This window comes from Candoia aspera, chromosome 15 (genome assembly GCF_035149785.1).
Source record: "Candoia aspera isolate rCanAsp1 chromosome 15, rCanAsp1.hap2, whole genome shotgun sequence".
Classification (NCBI taxonomy): Eukaryota; Metazoa; Chordata; class Lepidosauria; order Squamata; family Boidae; genus Candoia; species Candoia aspera.
Genome location: NC_086167.1, coordinates 5590311 through 5603175, shown reverse-complemented (window position 1 = coordinate 5603175; position 12865 = coordinate 5590311). Strand labels below are relative to the sequence as shown.

General features: G+C 46.9%; 2 protein-coding genes across 7 annotated transcripts in view; both read left to right on the top strand.

Annotated features, from left to right (window-relative positions):
• TBC1D10A (TBC1 domain family member 10A) overlaps positions 1–12865 on the top strand; it is a 470628-nt gene that overhangs the window by 295460 nt on the left and 162303 nt on the right. The gene's annotated exons all lie outside the window — the stretch shown is intronic.
• NF2 (NF2, moesin-ezrin-radixin like (MERLIN) tumor suppressor) overlaps positions 1–12865 on the top strand; it is a 92597-nt gene that overhangs the window by 35293 nt on the left and 44439 nt on the right. For all 6 annotated transcript variants that reach the window (XM_063315943.1, XM_063315942.1, XM_063315945.1 and 3 more), the window contains exons 5-10: positions 4569–4637; positions 5312–5394; positions 7249–7324; positions 8062–8196; positions 9958–10032; positions 11884–11997. In XM_063315943.1, the coding sequence (XP_063172013.1) occupies positions 4569–4637; positions 5312–5394; positions 7249–7324; positions 8062–8196; positions 9958–10032; positions 11884–11997 (552 nt within the window). The remainder of the gene's footprint in view (positions 1–4568; positions 4638–5311; positions 5395–7248; positions 7325–8061; positions 8197–9957; positions 10033–11883; positions 11998–12865) is intronic.

Genomic DNA, 12865 nt, shown 5'->3' with positions numbered 1-12865 from the left:
CAGCTGTTGGTCTCCTTCTGCGGGGAGAAAAGGGGCGTGTCTTGCCAGTCGAGGAAGGGGTATGACCGGACCGACCCGGCAAGGGCTGCCGTCTCACTGGTTATGTGATGGAGTTTTTAAATGTTAACAAAAAAACTCCAAGAAGCTAACAACAATCTTGCAGAGTAGAAGTGTGAACCAAAAGAGAACTTGCACATTAAGCTTAATTATGTTCAGAAATAAATTCAGACTTCACACAATAGTTAGATGAAGAAGAATAGAGATAGCTTACTTTTATTCAGTAGATCTGGATACAGGTAGGTTCATAGTAGTAAAGGTAAAGGTTTCCCTTGACATTAAGTCCAGTCGTGTCCGACTCTAGGGGGCGGTGCTCATCTCCGTTTCAAAGCCAAAGAGCCGGCATTTGTCTGTAGACACTTCCGTGGTCATGTGGCCGACATGACTAAACGGAACGCCGTTACCTGCCCGGCGAAGCGGTACCTATTAATCTACTCACATTTGCATGTTTTCGAACTAGCACTTAATCATCACTGGTTCATGGTAGCAGAGGATGGTTGGGGGAGGGCTGCATTCCTGCCTGCATGTGTGCCAGAAGGGTAATGGAGATTGTTAATCCCCAAGCCCAAGAAGAAGGAGGAAGTGGAAATCAGGTGACCCATTGGACATCCCACAAGCGCAATAGAGATACATCTACCAGAGAAACCCCTTTACTATGCTTGTGAGACAATGCTGAGTTGACCCCTGATAATTCCAACATTGTGAACATCCAAGCGGTTGGTTTCCTTGTTAGGAGAAGCAGGTGCTGGGACTGGTGGGAAACTGGCTGTCTTCTTGTGGGCATTCCCTGGTTCTAAGATTATTTTGTAGTTGTGTTTTGAAGTTTTTTTAGTAAGTTTTTTACTTTTCCTTAGTAAGCTCAGAAACCCCCTGTGGTTCTCCAGTGAAAAGGGTTGATGTCGGTTAAACAAGTCATCATGTAGTGATAGCCGTTTTGCCTTTTTGACCAAGGACAATCCCTTCAGAGTTTTTAGAAGGATTTTTGTCTGTCCTAATAAAGGAGTGTTAAAACAACTATTGGACATTTCCTTGGGTGGCCCAGAGACCTAGCCCGTGTGTGAACTCCCTAACCCAGGGTCCCAAAATTGTCTGTGACCCCAGCGTCCCATCTTTGCAGTCCCGAAACCCCTCTGTCCCTGGTCCCCTATTGTTAAAAACCAGCAGCTTAGTTTCCTCACCCTTTGGAGAGCGGCAACTGGTGAAAAACTGTGATGTGCAATCTGGAATGGGGAGAACAGAATGGAAAAATCAAGCAAAAGAACAAGGAAGGCCCCCCTAAAGCAAGAAAAATAGAAAGTTCTGGGCCTCCCCCCATCTGTGAAACAATCAGGTGTGCCTGCAAAGGGCAGGGGGGATAAAATCCTATGACCGAAGCCCGTCCTTTTTTCAAGTGCGTCACAACACATGAAAGGCAGGGCTTCAGTCACAAGGTTCTGGCTGCCATCTTGGCTGTTTTGACCCCCTCTGGAGATGCTCCACCCTTGCCCCATTGCATGGGGTCATTTCCCCTGCCTTAGAACGTCACAGGGTCCAACCATATGATCCCATCAGCCCTGATTCACGTCTTCCTGGTCCAGCAGCGTTCACCTGAAGGCTGTGAAAATGATTGTGCAATGGTTGCTGAATCTCCTGAAGCTGGCCGTGATGGGTAGGACAGCATGGTCAGAGTCCTGCTTGCTAATCTGGTTTCCCTTTGGAGCACAAGTTCTCCATCTGTCCCCAGGAGAGTTGACCTGCAGATTGATATTTTGGGGGGGGGGCAGAGGGGGGCTTCGAGTCAGTTTTTTGACTCCTGGCAACTGCCTGGACTAGTCCCTGCAATTCGCTTGGCAAGGTTTTCTTTCAGAAGTGGTTTGCCACTGCTTCCTTCCCGGGGCTGAGAGAGAGGGACCGGCCAAGGTCACCCAGCTGGCTTTGCGCCCAAGGCAGGACTAGAACTCGGGGTCTCCTAGTTTCTAGTCTGGTGCCTTAACCACTGCAGCAAACCGGCTCTCTGCAGGTTGATTTGAGCAACCAGCAAACTCGCAGGAGGAGTAATTATGCGCAGAAGAGCCCCCTCCCTGAGATCAAAGATGCTACAGTACCGCTTGTGCAGGTCCGGATAAAAGTTCTGATGTGGAGGGCGGGGGGCGGGGGGGGGGGAGGCAGGGCCGGTAGCTCTTGACAGAGATGCCGTTCCTTTCTTTTGTCCTGCTTTCCACCTTTTTTGTTATTCTGACTCAGCCACGGCTATCTCTTTGTGTTACTAGGGTCTTAGATGTTCGTTTTTCTGCAGACCCCATTAATTTTCCAAATCTTATCCTTTCAAAAAGAAAAAAAGAGAAGTAAAATCACTGCTGGGCCATTTTCTTAGTGCCCCAGTTCTGCAGCCATGCCATAAATATTGCCTTGACAGGGACTGCTCCACTTTTATTTTATTGGCTTCCAAGGGTCTAGAGGGTTATCCCAGGAAACCTGCATACCTGGGGCAGCAGAGACTCAACAGGAATTTCAAAGGACGGGATTTCAGGACGGGATTAGCTCTCCCCTCTCCCTATGCCGAGTGGAATAACTTACATAATAGGTATTTGCATGCTGAATTAATTTGCGAGCCGTTGAATGCAGTTTTTCCCCCTTCCTCTGGAATTTTAGTTAGCTGGGTAAGAGTGCTGAGCTGAGTGCAGCATTAGCATCTCTGGTTTTGTCCATTTGTTAAAAAAGTATCAGTGCAAATGATAATTTTAATGCCTGGCTCCCTTAAAACAGAATTTTAACTGTCGAAGGGCAGCGTGCACAGCAGGAGGAAGAAAAGGCTCATTGACCATGCCGCATTCAAAGTTTGCAGGAAGCGCTGTACCATATTGTTGCTAACAGGACAGAATTGCCTTTGGATCCTAAGAGATGGCCAAACCCGAGATGGCAGCACTTAGCCACCCTTGATTGATATGAAAAAATTAAGTAGAATTGGGCCTGGTTAGTTCCTGGATGGGAGGCCACCAGGTAATCCCAGGAAGTTGAAAAAACAGCAGTGGCAAAGCACTGGCATATTGCTGCAGAGAAAGCTTAGTTGTCTTGGCTATGTAATCATTGGAAACTGAGATCAGCCTGAGGGAGGGTTTATCTTTTTTAAATGGCTTTCATATATCCTAAAGCAGAGAGAACAATAGAATATTGTTCTGTGTGGCAGCTGTGGGTTGGAGGGCCTTTGCATACCTTTTGGTTCTGATGCAGTTGTTAAGTGAATCTGACATGATTTTACAACCTTTTTTGCGACAGTTGTTAAGCGAACCACACGGTTCCCCATTGATTTTGCTTCCGGAAGCTGGCTGGGAAGGTTGAAAATGGCGATCATGTGACCGTGGGAAGCTGCGACAATTGTAAATGCGAACCAGTTGCCCAGCATCCGAAATGTGATCACGTGATGGGGGGGGGAATGCTGTGGTGGTCATAAGTGCGAGGACCAATCACAAATCAGTTTTTTCAGTGCCATCATAACTCAGAATCATCACTAAACAAATGGTCATTAAGTGAGGACTACCTGTACTGCGACATGGTCTACATGGGGCTGCCCTTGAGCATTCGGAAGCTCCAGCTGGCACAGAATGCAGCTGCATGGATTTTAAATGGTGTCAGCTACTTGGCACATGTAACACCACTGCTTTGGAGGCTGCATTGGTTGCCACTGTGTTTCTGGGTGCAATTTAAGGTGCTGGTTGTCACCTTTAAAGCCCTTCACAGCTTGGGATCAGGTCCCTGAGGGACCGTCTTTTCCCAGTTGTTTCAACCCATCCAATCTGGTCTGGGAGGATGGGCATGTTACAGGTCCTGTCAGCCAAGGAATGTCGGCTGGCAGGGACCGGGAGATGCACCTTTTCTGCCATAGTGCCTGCCCTCTGGAGCATCCTTCCTCCCGAGATTAGGATGGCCCCGACCCTTTTGGCTTTTCGGAAGGCCTTGAAGACCTGGCCCAGGCCTGGGGCCCCGAGTGTGTGAAGGGCCCCATTCCCTGCTTGTGCTGACACCGATGGATTATAATACAGTAGACTCTCAGTTAACCGGAACTCAAGCAACCGGCACAAAAATCTCTATCTCTCTGCTGCCATCTAGTGGGCATTAGGGTTTAGCAGTAACTCCGAGGCAATCAGAAACTATATTTATCCGGCGTCTGCCAGTCCCCATGGGTGCCGGTTAACTGAGAGTCTACTGTATCTCTTGGCTGCTATTTAATTTCTCTTGGCATTGTGTTTGATTGTTTAATTGTTTTTATGATTGCTCGCCACCCAGAGTCACTGGTTTAAGATGGGCGGCTGCACAAATTGAATGAATAAATAAGTAATCAGTGGGAGACTGGAGGAAAAATATTTTCCTTGCTAATTTGGGATATCTCTTGGATATTTTGGTGTGCCACAGCTTTACCTTCCACAACAGACAAGGTACAAGCAGTCAGAAAAGATTCTGCAGCTCCCTAGGTCCTCTGGGGAACACGTATCGTTGTGGTCGTTCTAACTCCGCAAATCCCTCTGTCTTTGCAGTACGGAGACTACGATCCCAGTGTTCATAAGCGTGGCTTCTTAGCTCAGGAGGAACTGCTCCCAAAACGGGTAAGGTTCGTGGATCTCATTCCCTCAGCTCAGCTGGAACTGGACTAGCGGAAGGGGTCTGCCATGGTGGTAAAACGCATGCTGGGGCCAATCCCATACCATTCCAAGTGAAGCTTGGAGAAAATTCCCATCTGGAATGCTCCTGTCCAACGCTAAGTTCATTGCAGAGCTAGCTGGACTGATGTGCACAAAGGCGATTCTGTAAGCAACGTCAGACCATCTGAATCATCCCTTTCCTGATCGTTCTTTTCAGATCGGTCCCTCCAGCTTTGCTGCTTTAAAGTCCCTTTTGGCTGATCTTCTGCTTTACAAGGTCTTTGGGATCGGCACAAAAACGGGGAGTCCTCACTGTCTTGAGGCTTATTTTCTGTTTATGGAGCTGAAAGGCTGGGCAGATACTGTGATGAAGTAAACAGCCGCTTCTCATGCGACTGTTTCTGGTGCTGAATCAGTCTGTTGGGGAAAAAAATACGCAACGTGCCGAGTCCGAATGCCCACACAGATGAATTGGGCAGCTAAGTGGCCAAGCCAAAAGGTGTTAGCGTCACTGTGTGAGCTGCGTGCTTGAAGCTGAATTTTAAACTTTGTCCAGCTTTGATTGCCAGACTGCATCAGCTGAGACCAGCCCACAGCCAGGTGAGGTTGGGCCGAGTTAAGGTTCTCGCTTGTCCTAGGTGATAAATCTCTACCAGATGACTCCGGAAATGTGGGAAGAAAGAATCACAGCCTGGTATGGTCAACATCGAGGTAGAGCCAGGTGAGTGACTTAAAAGGAACAGGTAAATATGTGGAGTCTTTGGTGCTCTCTGAGCCGGGTGGTTGGCTTGCAGGCGTTTCATTACCTGGCTAGGTAACGTGATCAGTGATGCGCTGATGATGTCACCTAGCTGGGTCATGAAATGTCTGCAAGCCAACCACCAGGCTCAGAGAGCATCAAGGACTCCACAGCTCAACCCTGAGCTACGGAGATTCTCTTCTCCAGGTAAATACGTTTATCTCTCTGAAATGGCTTTGATCTCCTTCATGCAGTGCTTTCATAGCTAAGTAAGGTTTCCAGTCCAGTGCCATAATTGTTAGACCACACCAGCTCTCAGTAGGTTTTATTATCTACCTACCTACCTACCTACCTATCAAATTTTATCACTACCCACAACCCCCCAAAGGAGGGACTCTGGGCGGTTTACAACAAACACCAAGTTTAAAATTCAATACCATTATAAAAACAATAAATATAAATATAAACAGACAATGAAAATATAAAATGTGATAAAATCCAGATGGATTTGGATTGTATCTCAGTCCGTGAGTATAAAGGACCATTCTAGGGTGCTAGCCTTCCCCAAGAAAGACCGTTCCCCTTCCTGCTCCAGGCATGCTGACAAAACCAGGTTTGTAGTTTTTTGCGGAAGTCCAGGAGCGAGGGGGCCTGACTCACCTCTGGGGGAAGGGTGTTCCAGAGGGCGGGAGCTACTGCAGAGAAGGCCCGCCTCCTGGACCCCGCCAGGTGGAATTTTAGATCCTGTCTAAAGCAGGAAGCTTGGGAAATGCACATTGGAACATTTGATGCTGTGTTGTTTAAAATTTGGGCCTGTAGCTTTGCTGTTTTGTTTTTTTTTACAAAGTGCCCTTTTACTTTGTTCGTTTTCCTTTATTTCCTTTATTTTAGACATTTCTAAGGCTGCCCAACTCTTCAATGACTCTGGGCGGTGTACAGTAAAAATGATCATACAGTACAGTTAAAATGGGAAAACGAAACACTCCAATGCCAGGATAATTAAAAGACAGTCAAACAGCTTTTCTAATCCAAGAGCCAGGTTTTCAGGGGTCTTTTGAACACGGCCAGGGTGGGGGCCAGATGTATCTTACAGGGGTGGTTTTCTGAAGGGCAGATGTGGTGACAGATAAGGCAAGCATATTCGTAACAATAAGGACTATACATTTGAGGGATGGGAAGAAAACAGCTTTCTTAGGGTTAGTAACAATTTGCAGCTACAGCCCATGACTTGCATTTAGCTTGTTTTAGAGTTGTTGCAAAATGTAGGACCAAGAATGTCCAAATCATTTGTATTCCTGAACTAAGGGGGGATCTTTGCAGGAATGTTGTGGGTTTGGGAGTATCCAGGACAAACAGCCCCAAAGCCTCTCCCCTAGATAGCTTGGGACTACAGATCCTAGCCAGATATAGAGGGTTCCCAATTGAGGAAGTTCAGTCTGCAGTAAAGGATTTCTTGTCTTGGAAATTAAAATGGGCGGTTTTCCAGATCCTCTTAATTCACCTTATTTGGGTCATTCCCCTGTCCCCGATCCCTCTAAGGACAATTGTCCATGGGCTGGAATTGGAATTAAGGATGATGGGGATAAGAAGGGTGGGGATTAGTAATTTTACAGTTTTAGACATTAGGGCTGCAATAAACCAGCATAGACTTTGCTACAAAGCTTTGTCACCTGGGCCGGGAAATAGAAGTTTCAATCTCAGAAGATTAAGGGATCTGACACACCTACGAAGCGTGTTTGATTTGTGTTCTTTGGCGCTTTTCAGATGCTTTCCCTTTCTGATAAAATTTGCCACACTAAACTTCCTTCTCACACATTCACCCCTTTCCCTTTGCAGGGACGAGGCAGAAATGGAGTACTTGAAAATAGCTCAAGATCTAGAGATGTACGGTGTGAATTACTTTGCAATTCGGGTAGGTACATTTAGAGGTGTATGGTGTGAATCACTTTGCAATACCCTAATTACTTTGCGATAGGTAGTTACCTTCATCAAGCAACTACCAAGGAAACACACAATCAAGCAGACAAACAATCAAGCAGACAAACAATCAAGCGGGCACCAATACCCTGGCCAAGGCACTACCAAGGAGAAAACCACACCCCGCCAACACAGGGCAAGCTGCTGTATATAAGCATGGAGCAAACTCCACACTCACCAGCACTGATGATGTTCCCTAGCCGGGTGATAAAACGTCTGCAAGCCAACGACCGAGCTCAGAGAGCACCAAGGGCTCCACAGCTCAACCCTGAGCTACAGATCCCTTCTGTTGGAATTACTTTGCAGTTTGGGTAGTTTGTGGGGGGCCCTTATGGGGAAGCATCCAGTCCTCTGGCTGAGCGGCTGAAACCTGGTCCCGTTTGCTCTGTGGCTCTTCTGGCACTCTTTCTGTCGTGGCTTCACCTGCAAGCCAGGAGGGGCCGTTGAGAGGCTTCTGAAGGGGAACGAATGAGTTGCTGGCACTGCAGTTCACACTGAGTTGGAAAGCTCCTCTCTCTGCCTCCTCCCCCTCCCCATTTCAACCAGGTTAATGCAGCAGAACCTCTGGGCCAAGGTGGGAGAGAGGGAGGTGGAATCCATGTGCCTGATTTGCTGCCTGGCTTCAAAGGGAACTAACTCTCCCCATCCCTCCCTGTTTCTTTCTTCTTTTAGAACAAGAAGGGGACTGAGCTGCTTCTAGGGGTCGATGCTTTGGGCCTCCACATATACGATCCAGAAAACAGGCTGACCCCCAAAATCTCCTTTCCTTGGAACGAGATTCGCAATGTCTCTTACAGCGATAAGGAGGTAGGCCTGGGGTATGCAAACACTGGGAAAGCAACAGTAGTTTAGGGTCACGCTTTGAACACCTGCCTGGTTAAAGTAATTGGAAATCCTCCTCTGGTGTTGGTGCCGTTGAGATAGGAGATAATATGTGGGCTTCACCTCTTAGAGTTCTCCACAATGGCTGTGCTGGGTTGAAATCCTCCTGCGGAGGGTGCCCAGTTTGAAAGCAGTTAATCTAGAACTTAAACCTGGATGAAGGAAGAACGGAAGCTCTCTGCCCTGGAGGTATTCTTGATTTTGGATCACTATGAATTTTCCTCTCTCTGTCTGTATTTAAATAAGCCTTTGGCTGACCATTTTGAACTGAAAAATTCCTGGCTGTGCTTAAATTAAGTTGACCTCCCTTTCCAGGTCTCTCCTCTGGCTCCTAATTGCCCTTTCCACTGTGTTTATGTATAATGACACAACTGGGGTCCTGCCTCTCCGGCAGCACTGTGAAGTGAAATTTCTGAATGCTGCATTTCTTAAAATCCAGAGGCATCAAGTTTTGAATGTGAATAGAAGCTTTCATGTACTAGAGAGTATTGACAACCATTTTAAGACAGGTAGAAATACTAATTTGCAGAAGGAATGAGCACTTGTTTTGCTAGCAATGGGAAAAGGGTAAAGAGGACTAAGTGCTACCTGGTGCTAGTGAAAGAGTTCTGCATTGGAACATTTTATTGCTGAAAGCTTCAGCGTTTAGCTTGTGATTTTTCTCTAAAGAGACATTTGGTTCATTCTGTAACAGTTCCCCCCTGCCTTGCAGTAGTTTTTGCAGATCAGACCTGGGTCATCTTCTCAATGTCAGAACCCCCACGCTGCCTTCCTGCAGGAATAGAAAGATCTCTACCTTGGCTCTAGTAGACCCATCTTTCAAGGGAAGGTGCTGTCACCTTTTATCTGGACAATAATGCTTGCAATGAGATGTCCACAAGGCAGATCTGACATGATTGGATGCCACCTGACACACTGGAGGTGTTTAATACAGTATAGTAATTGCTAAATGTATGCCTGGAACTGAAGCATCCTTTCTTTGCCCATTGTGGGCAGGAAATTCAAGAGGGGGGTTGGTGGTGGTGGTTTCAGGGGAGCCAGAATTGAAGGCAGCGTTTCATGCCATTTCATTCTCAACTGCCAGCTAACTGACAAAGCGGACATCGCTCTTTTTTCTGTAAGAGGAGCCACACTGATCCTTTCTGTAGGCACTGACAAGCAGAGTGTTTTCTTTTCCCCCAGCAAAATCTTTGGACAAGCTTTCTGGGACAGGGATTTTGTGTGTGTGTGTGTGTGTGTGTGTGTGTGTGTGAGAGAGAGAGAGAGAGAGAGAGATGATGTAAGGATTTTTTTTTTTCACTGTTGTGGGTTTCTTCAACTAAATGAATCCCACTGTGGGGCCTCTGCTTCCATTTCTGTGTGTTTCCAGCATCGGAATGGCAGGGAATGGCATTTCCCTAATTTTCAACAGAGTGGTCGGGGGAAGAAAAATAAGGAAATTAAGGCTCATGTTTTCTGGATCGGTGCCCAATATCTTGGAAGGAGTGGGAATGCCTCCTGCTTGAAATCCAGGAACACTGGTTCCAGTAGGAAATTCTCAACCAGATGAACCAAAGATTTGACTTGCGTAAAAGCTAGCTCCCGTCTTCCTATCTAATCCTTATGCCTTGGGTTAATAATTAAGTAGCTGCGCTTTCTCTCGCATCTTTAAAAAAATGCATACATGTGCCTTTGCTTTCCATACAGTTTACAATAAAGCCTCTGGACAAAAAGATCGACGTCTTCAAATTCAACTCCTCCAAGCTGCGTGTGAATAAACTGGTGGGTACCGAGGCACTGTTACGTGGAAGCAATCGCTCCTGAGCAGAGAGCGGGTTTTTCCAAGATCCCCATTTCTGGTTTCTGCACTGGGACATGCTTGCACGCTGCGGATACAAGTAGCTGAACTTCTGCAGGACCCAGAGGTTCGCTGCTGATCTGGCAAGCCACGGCCAAGTCTAAGCGATATGGGCCCAGAGGTGGGGTTTGTTTCTTACGTTACAAGCTGGAATAAAGTCCAAGCTTACGTAATTCCACCACTTACTTTGCATGGACTCTTGTTCCAAAGAAAGGTACCACCTGCTCTGTGTCTTGGATCGTGATTCTTGTGGACCAAGGCAGCCGCTGTTCCTTTTCCATGCCCACGTCCATGTTTCCTGGTGTGAATTCTCATGGTCTTGCCCGACCATCCATAAGTTGTTTTCCCCTCGGCTTTCAAGTAAAGCCGTACGCTTCTCCATCAGATACCTGACTTTCCACGGTTCTTTTATAAACAGACAGGATGAAAGGGCATTGGCAGTTACCCTAATAAGAAGCAGGAGCGCGTTCTGAGATTGCCTGCCCACCTTCCTTGCGAGGCATATTATTTTTCTGGCGGATTTGAGAGAGGACAGAGCAGGGTCTGTTGGGACGCTTGTAAGTGGCTCTGAATCTTGAGCAAAAGGCCAGCTTGACAGGGAATAATCCACTCTCACTTGAGCAGCAGGGCTTTGTTTGAGAATCCTCTCAGAAACTGGTCTCTTGGAGAGCTGGGAAAACAACATGCTTTTTGCGGAAAGATTTCTGACAACAGCTGCTTTATTTCCCCCACCCCCGGCTTCTGGCTGCATCTAGTTAGCATCATTAAGGAGTCCAATTGACGAACCTTTTTTCAGCCTGTGCCTTTTTAGCCAAAATTTTTGCAGCGCCTCGCCTATTGATGGATTGAAGACTTTACAGAAGGTGTTGACCCATCTCAGTAGAGACTGCTAATTTTACCCTTTTTTTCTGTGCGGTTTGAATCTCGCTGGCAAGAGCCGGAGGGTAACTTAGAACACAATCTTAACCGTGCCTTCCGTCCTTTTTTTTTTTTTTGCCAACAGGAATCAACTTTGGGAATTTGGCCGTGCTGCTAGGCTGCCTATGAATCCTAAATTTAGCCTTATGGGGGGTGCCTGGAAAATTCTGGAAAAAGAACCTAGGGTTAGGTCTCAAAAGTGTTCTTTGAACATTGAGAAGATCTCCAAAAATTGATGATTCCTTCCCCTTCCAGGTGGAAAGATGGACCTGAGCACCGAGCACATAAGTTGCGTGCAAAAAATCCGAATTTCTGTCCACCTTGAATTGGGATACACATCTATCTGAAAAAGACTTCAGTCTCATTTCTAGTCAGTCATATGCAGAGGTTCCTAAGACGAGACTGAGCCCCACCACTTACCTACCCATTAGGTGTCTCCAAATCATACCATTATGCTAACAGAATGTTGCAGGGAACACAGGAATATCCTCTATTTACTTCTGGAAAGCCTTTGGATCATCTCAGGATGGCCAAATAGACATAGTCTGGGACAAAAATACTACGTCAGCATTCCCTGGAACAGTCTGTTCCCAGAGCGTTGTGTTCCGGGTTTCCCTCTTATCCAGTACTATGGTGCTGAATGAAGTTTGATATAGTTGTCTCCAGCACTGTTCAAGGGCAGATGGTAAAAGCTCCTGTGCTCTACAGATGCTCTACCTGTTCACCCTTCTGAGTCTCGGCGCAGATCCATAGTCGTCCAGTCCTCCGAGACAGATAAAACAAAGGTGGTGTTCACATACAGGGTGGTGTTCACAAGGACTTAGCTGGCTTGCTTCCTTTCTCGTTGGCTGGAACAGATCCTTCAGCTGTGCATTGGCAACCACGACCTGTTCATGAGGAGGCGGAAGGCAGATTCCCTTGAAGTCCAGCAGATGAAAGCCCAGGCCAGGGAGGAAAAAGCCCGGAAACAGGTAAGAAGATTATCAGTTGAAACAAATCATTTCCTCCAGGAGATCTGCATCCGCAAGACATGCTGTAGTGGACCCTGAACCCCGTACAGGGGCTTATCACACGACACACTCTGCCTGAATCAGTAAACCATGTTCTGGCTCAGCACAGTGGGCTGTTGAGGTGACCTGCTCAGGTGACGGCAGGGCTCACACATGACGTTGAACCATAAACTCTCTCCAGCCGTTTTCACCGAGGGCCGCGTGAACCCATTACCTTGCATGCATTAATAGACAACCTACTATTAACTTCTGTATAAAGAAATCAGAAATATATGGGTGAGTGTGTGTGTGTGTGTGTGTATGTCACAGTCAGCTACGTGTGCCTTTGAGAAACAGATGTGATGCGAAGCCAGCTCTCGGTCACAGGCAAGCAGTCTGATACCGGGTCGGTCTGTTCCCGAAACAAGACAGGTCCCTCTCACCCAAAAGGGATTGGTGCTTAGCCCACACATCGCATAGGTGGGTGAAAGAGGCATAGAAATTGGGCTTCACGGTAAAGGGGTGTCGTGCTTGATTCACAGCAGTTGCTTGATTTTATTTTATTTTTTTGCAATGGATTCTTTAGCTTTTCTATAATGCAACAACTTACCTGAGTTTTCGCGTCCTTGGAATAGTATTCTTTCGGTTTCTTGACTAGCCAGTGGAGGGAAATTTCTTCGGAAGACATGTTCCTTAGTAGGGATGTGCCCTTGTATGGATCCAAAGTAGAAGAGGTGCTTTGAAGGAGACATGGCTGTGTTCATGGCACCCTAAAGATGCTGTACCTTTTTCCCTGGGCTCACACGGTAGCCTCACAGTCCCAGGAAGAGTTAAGGAGGCACGTCATGGA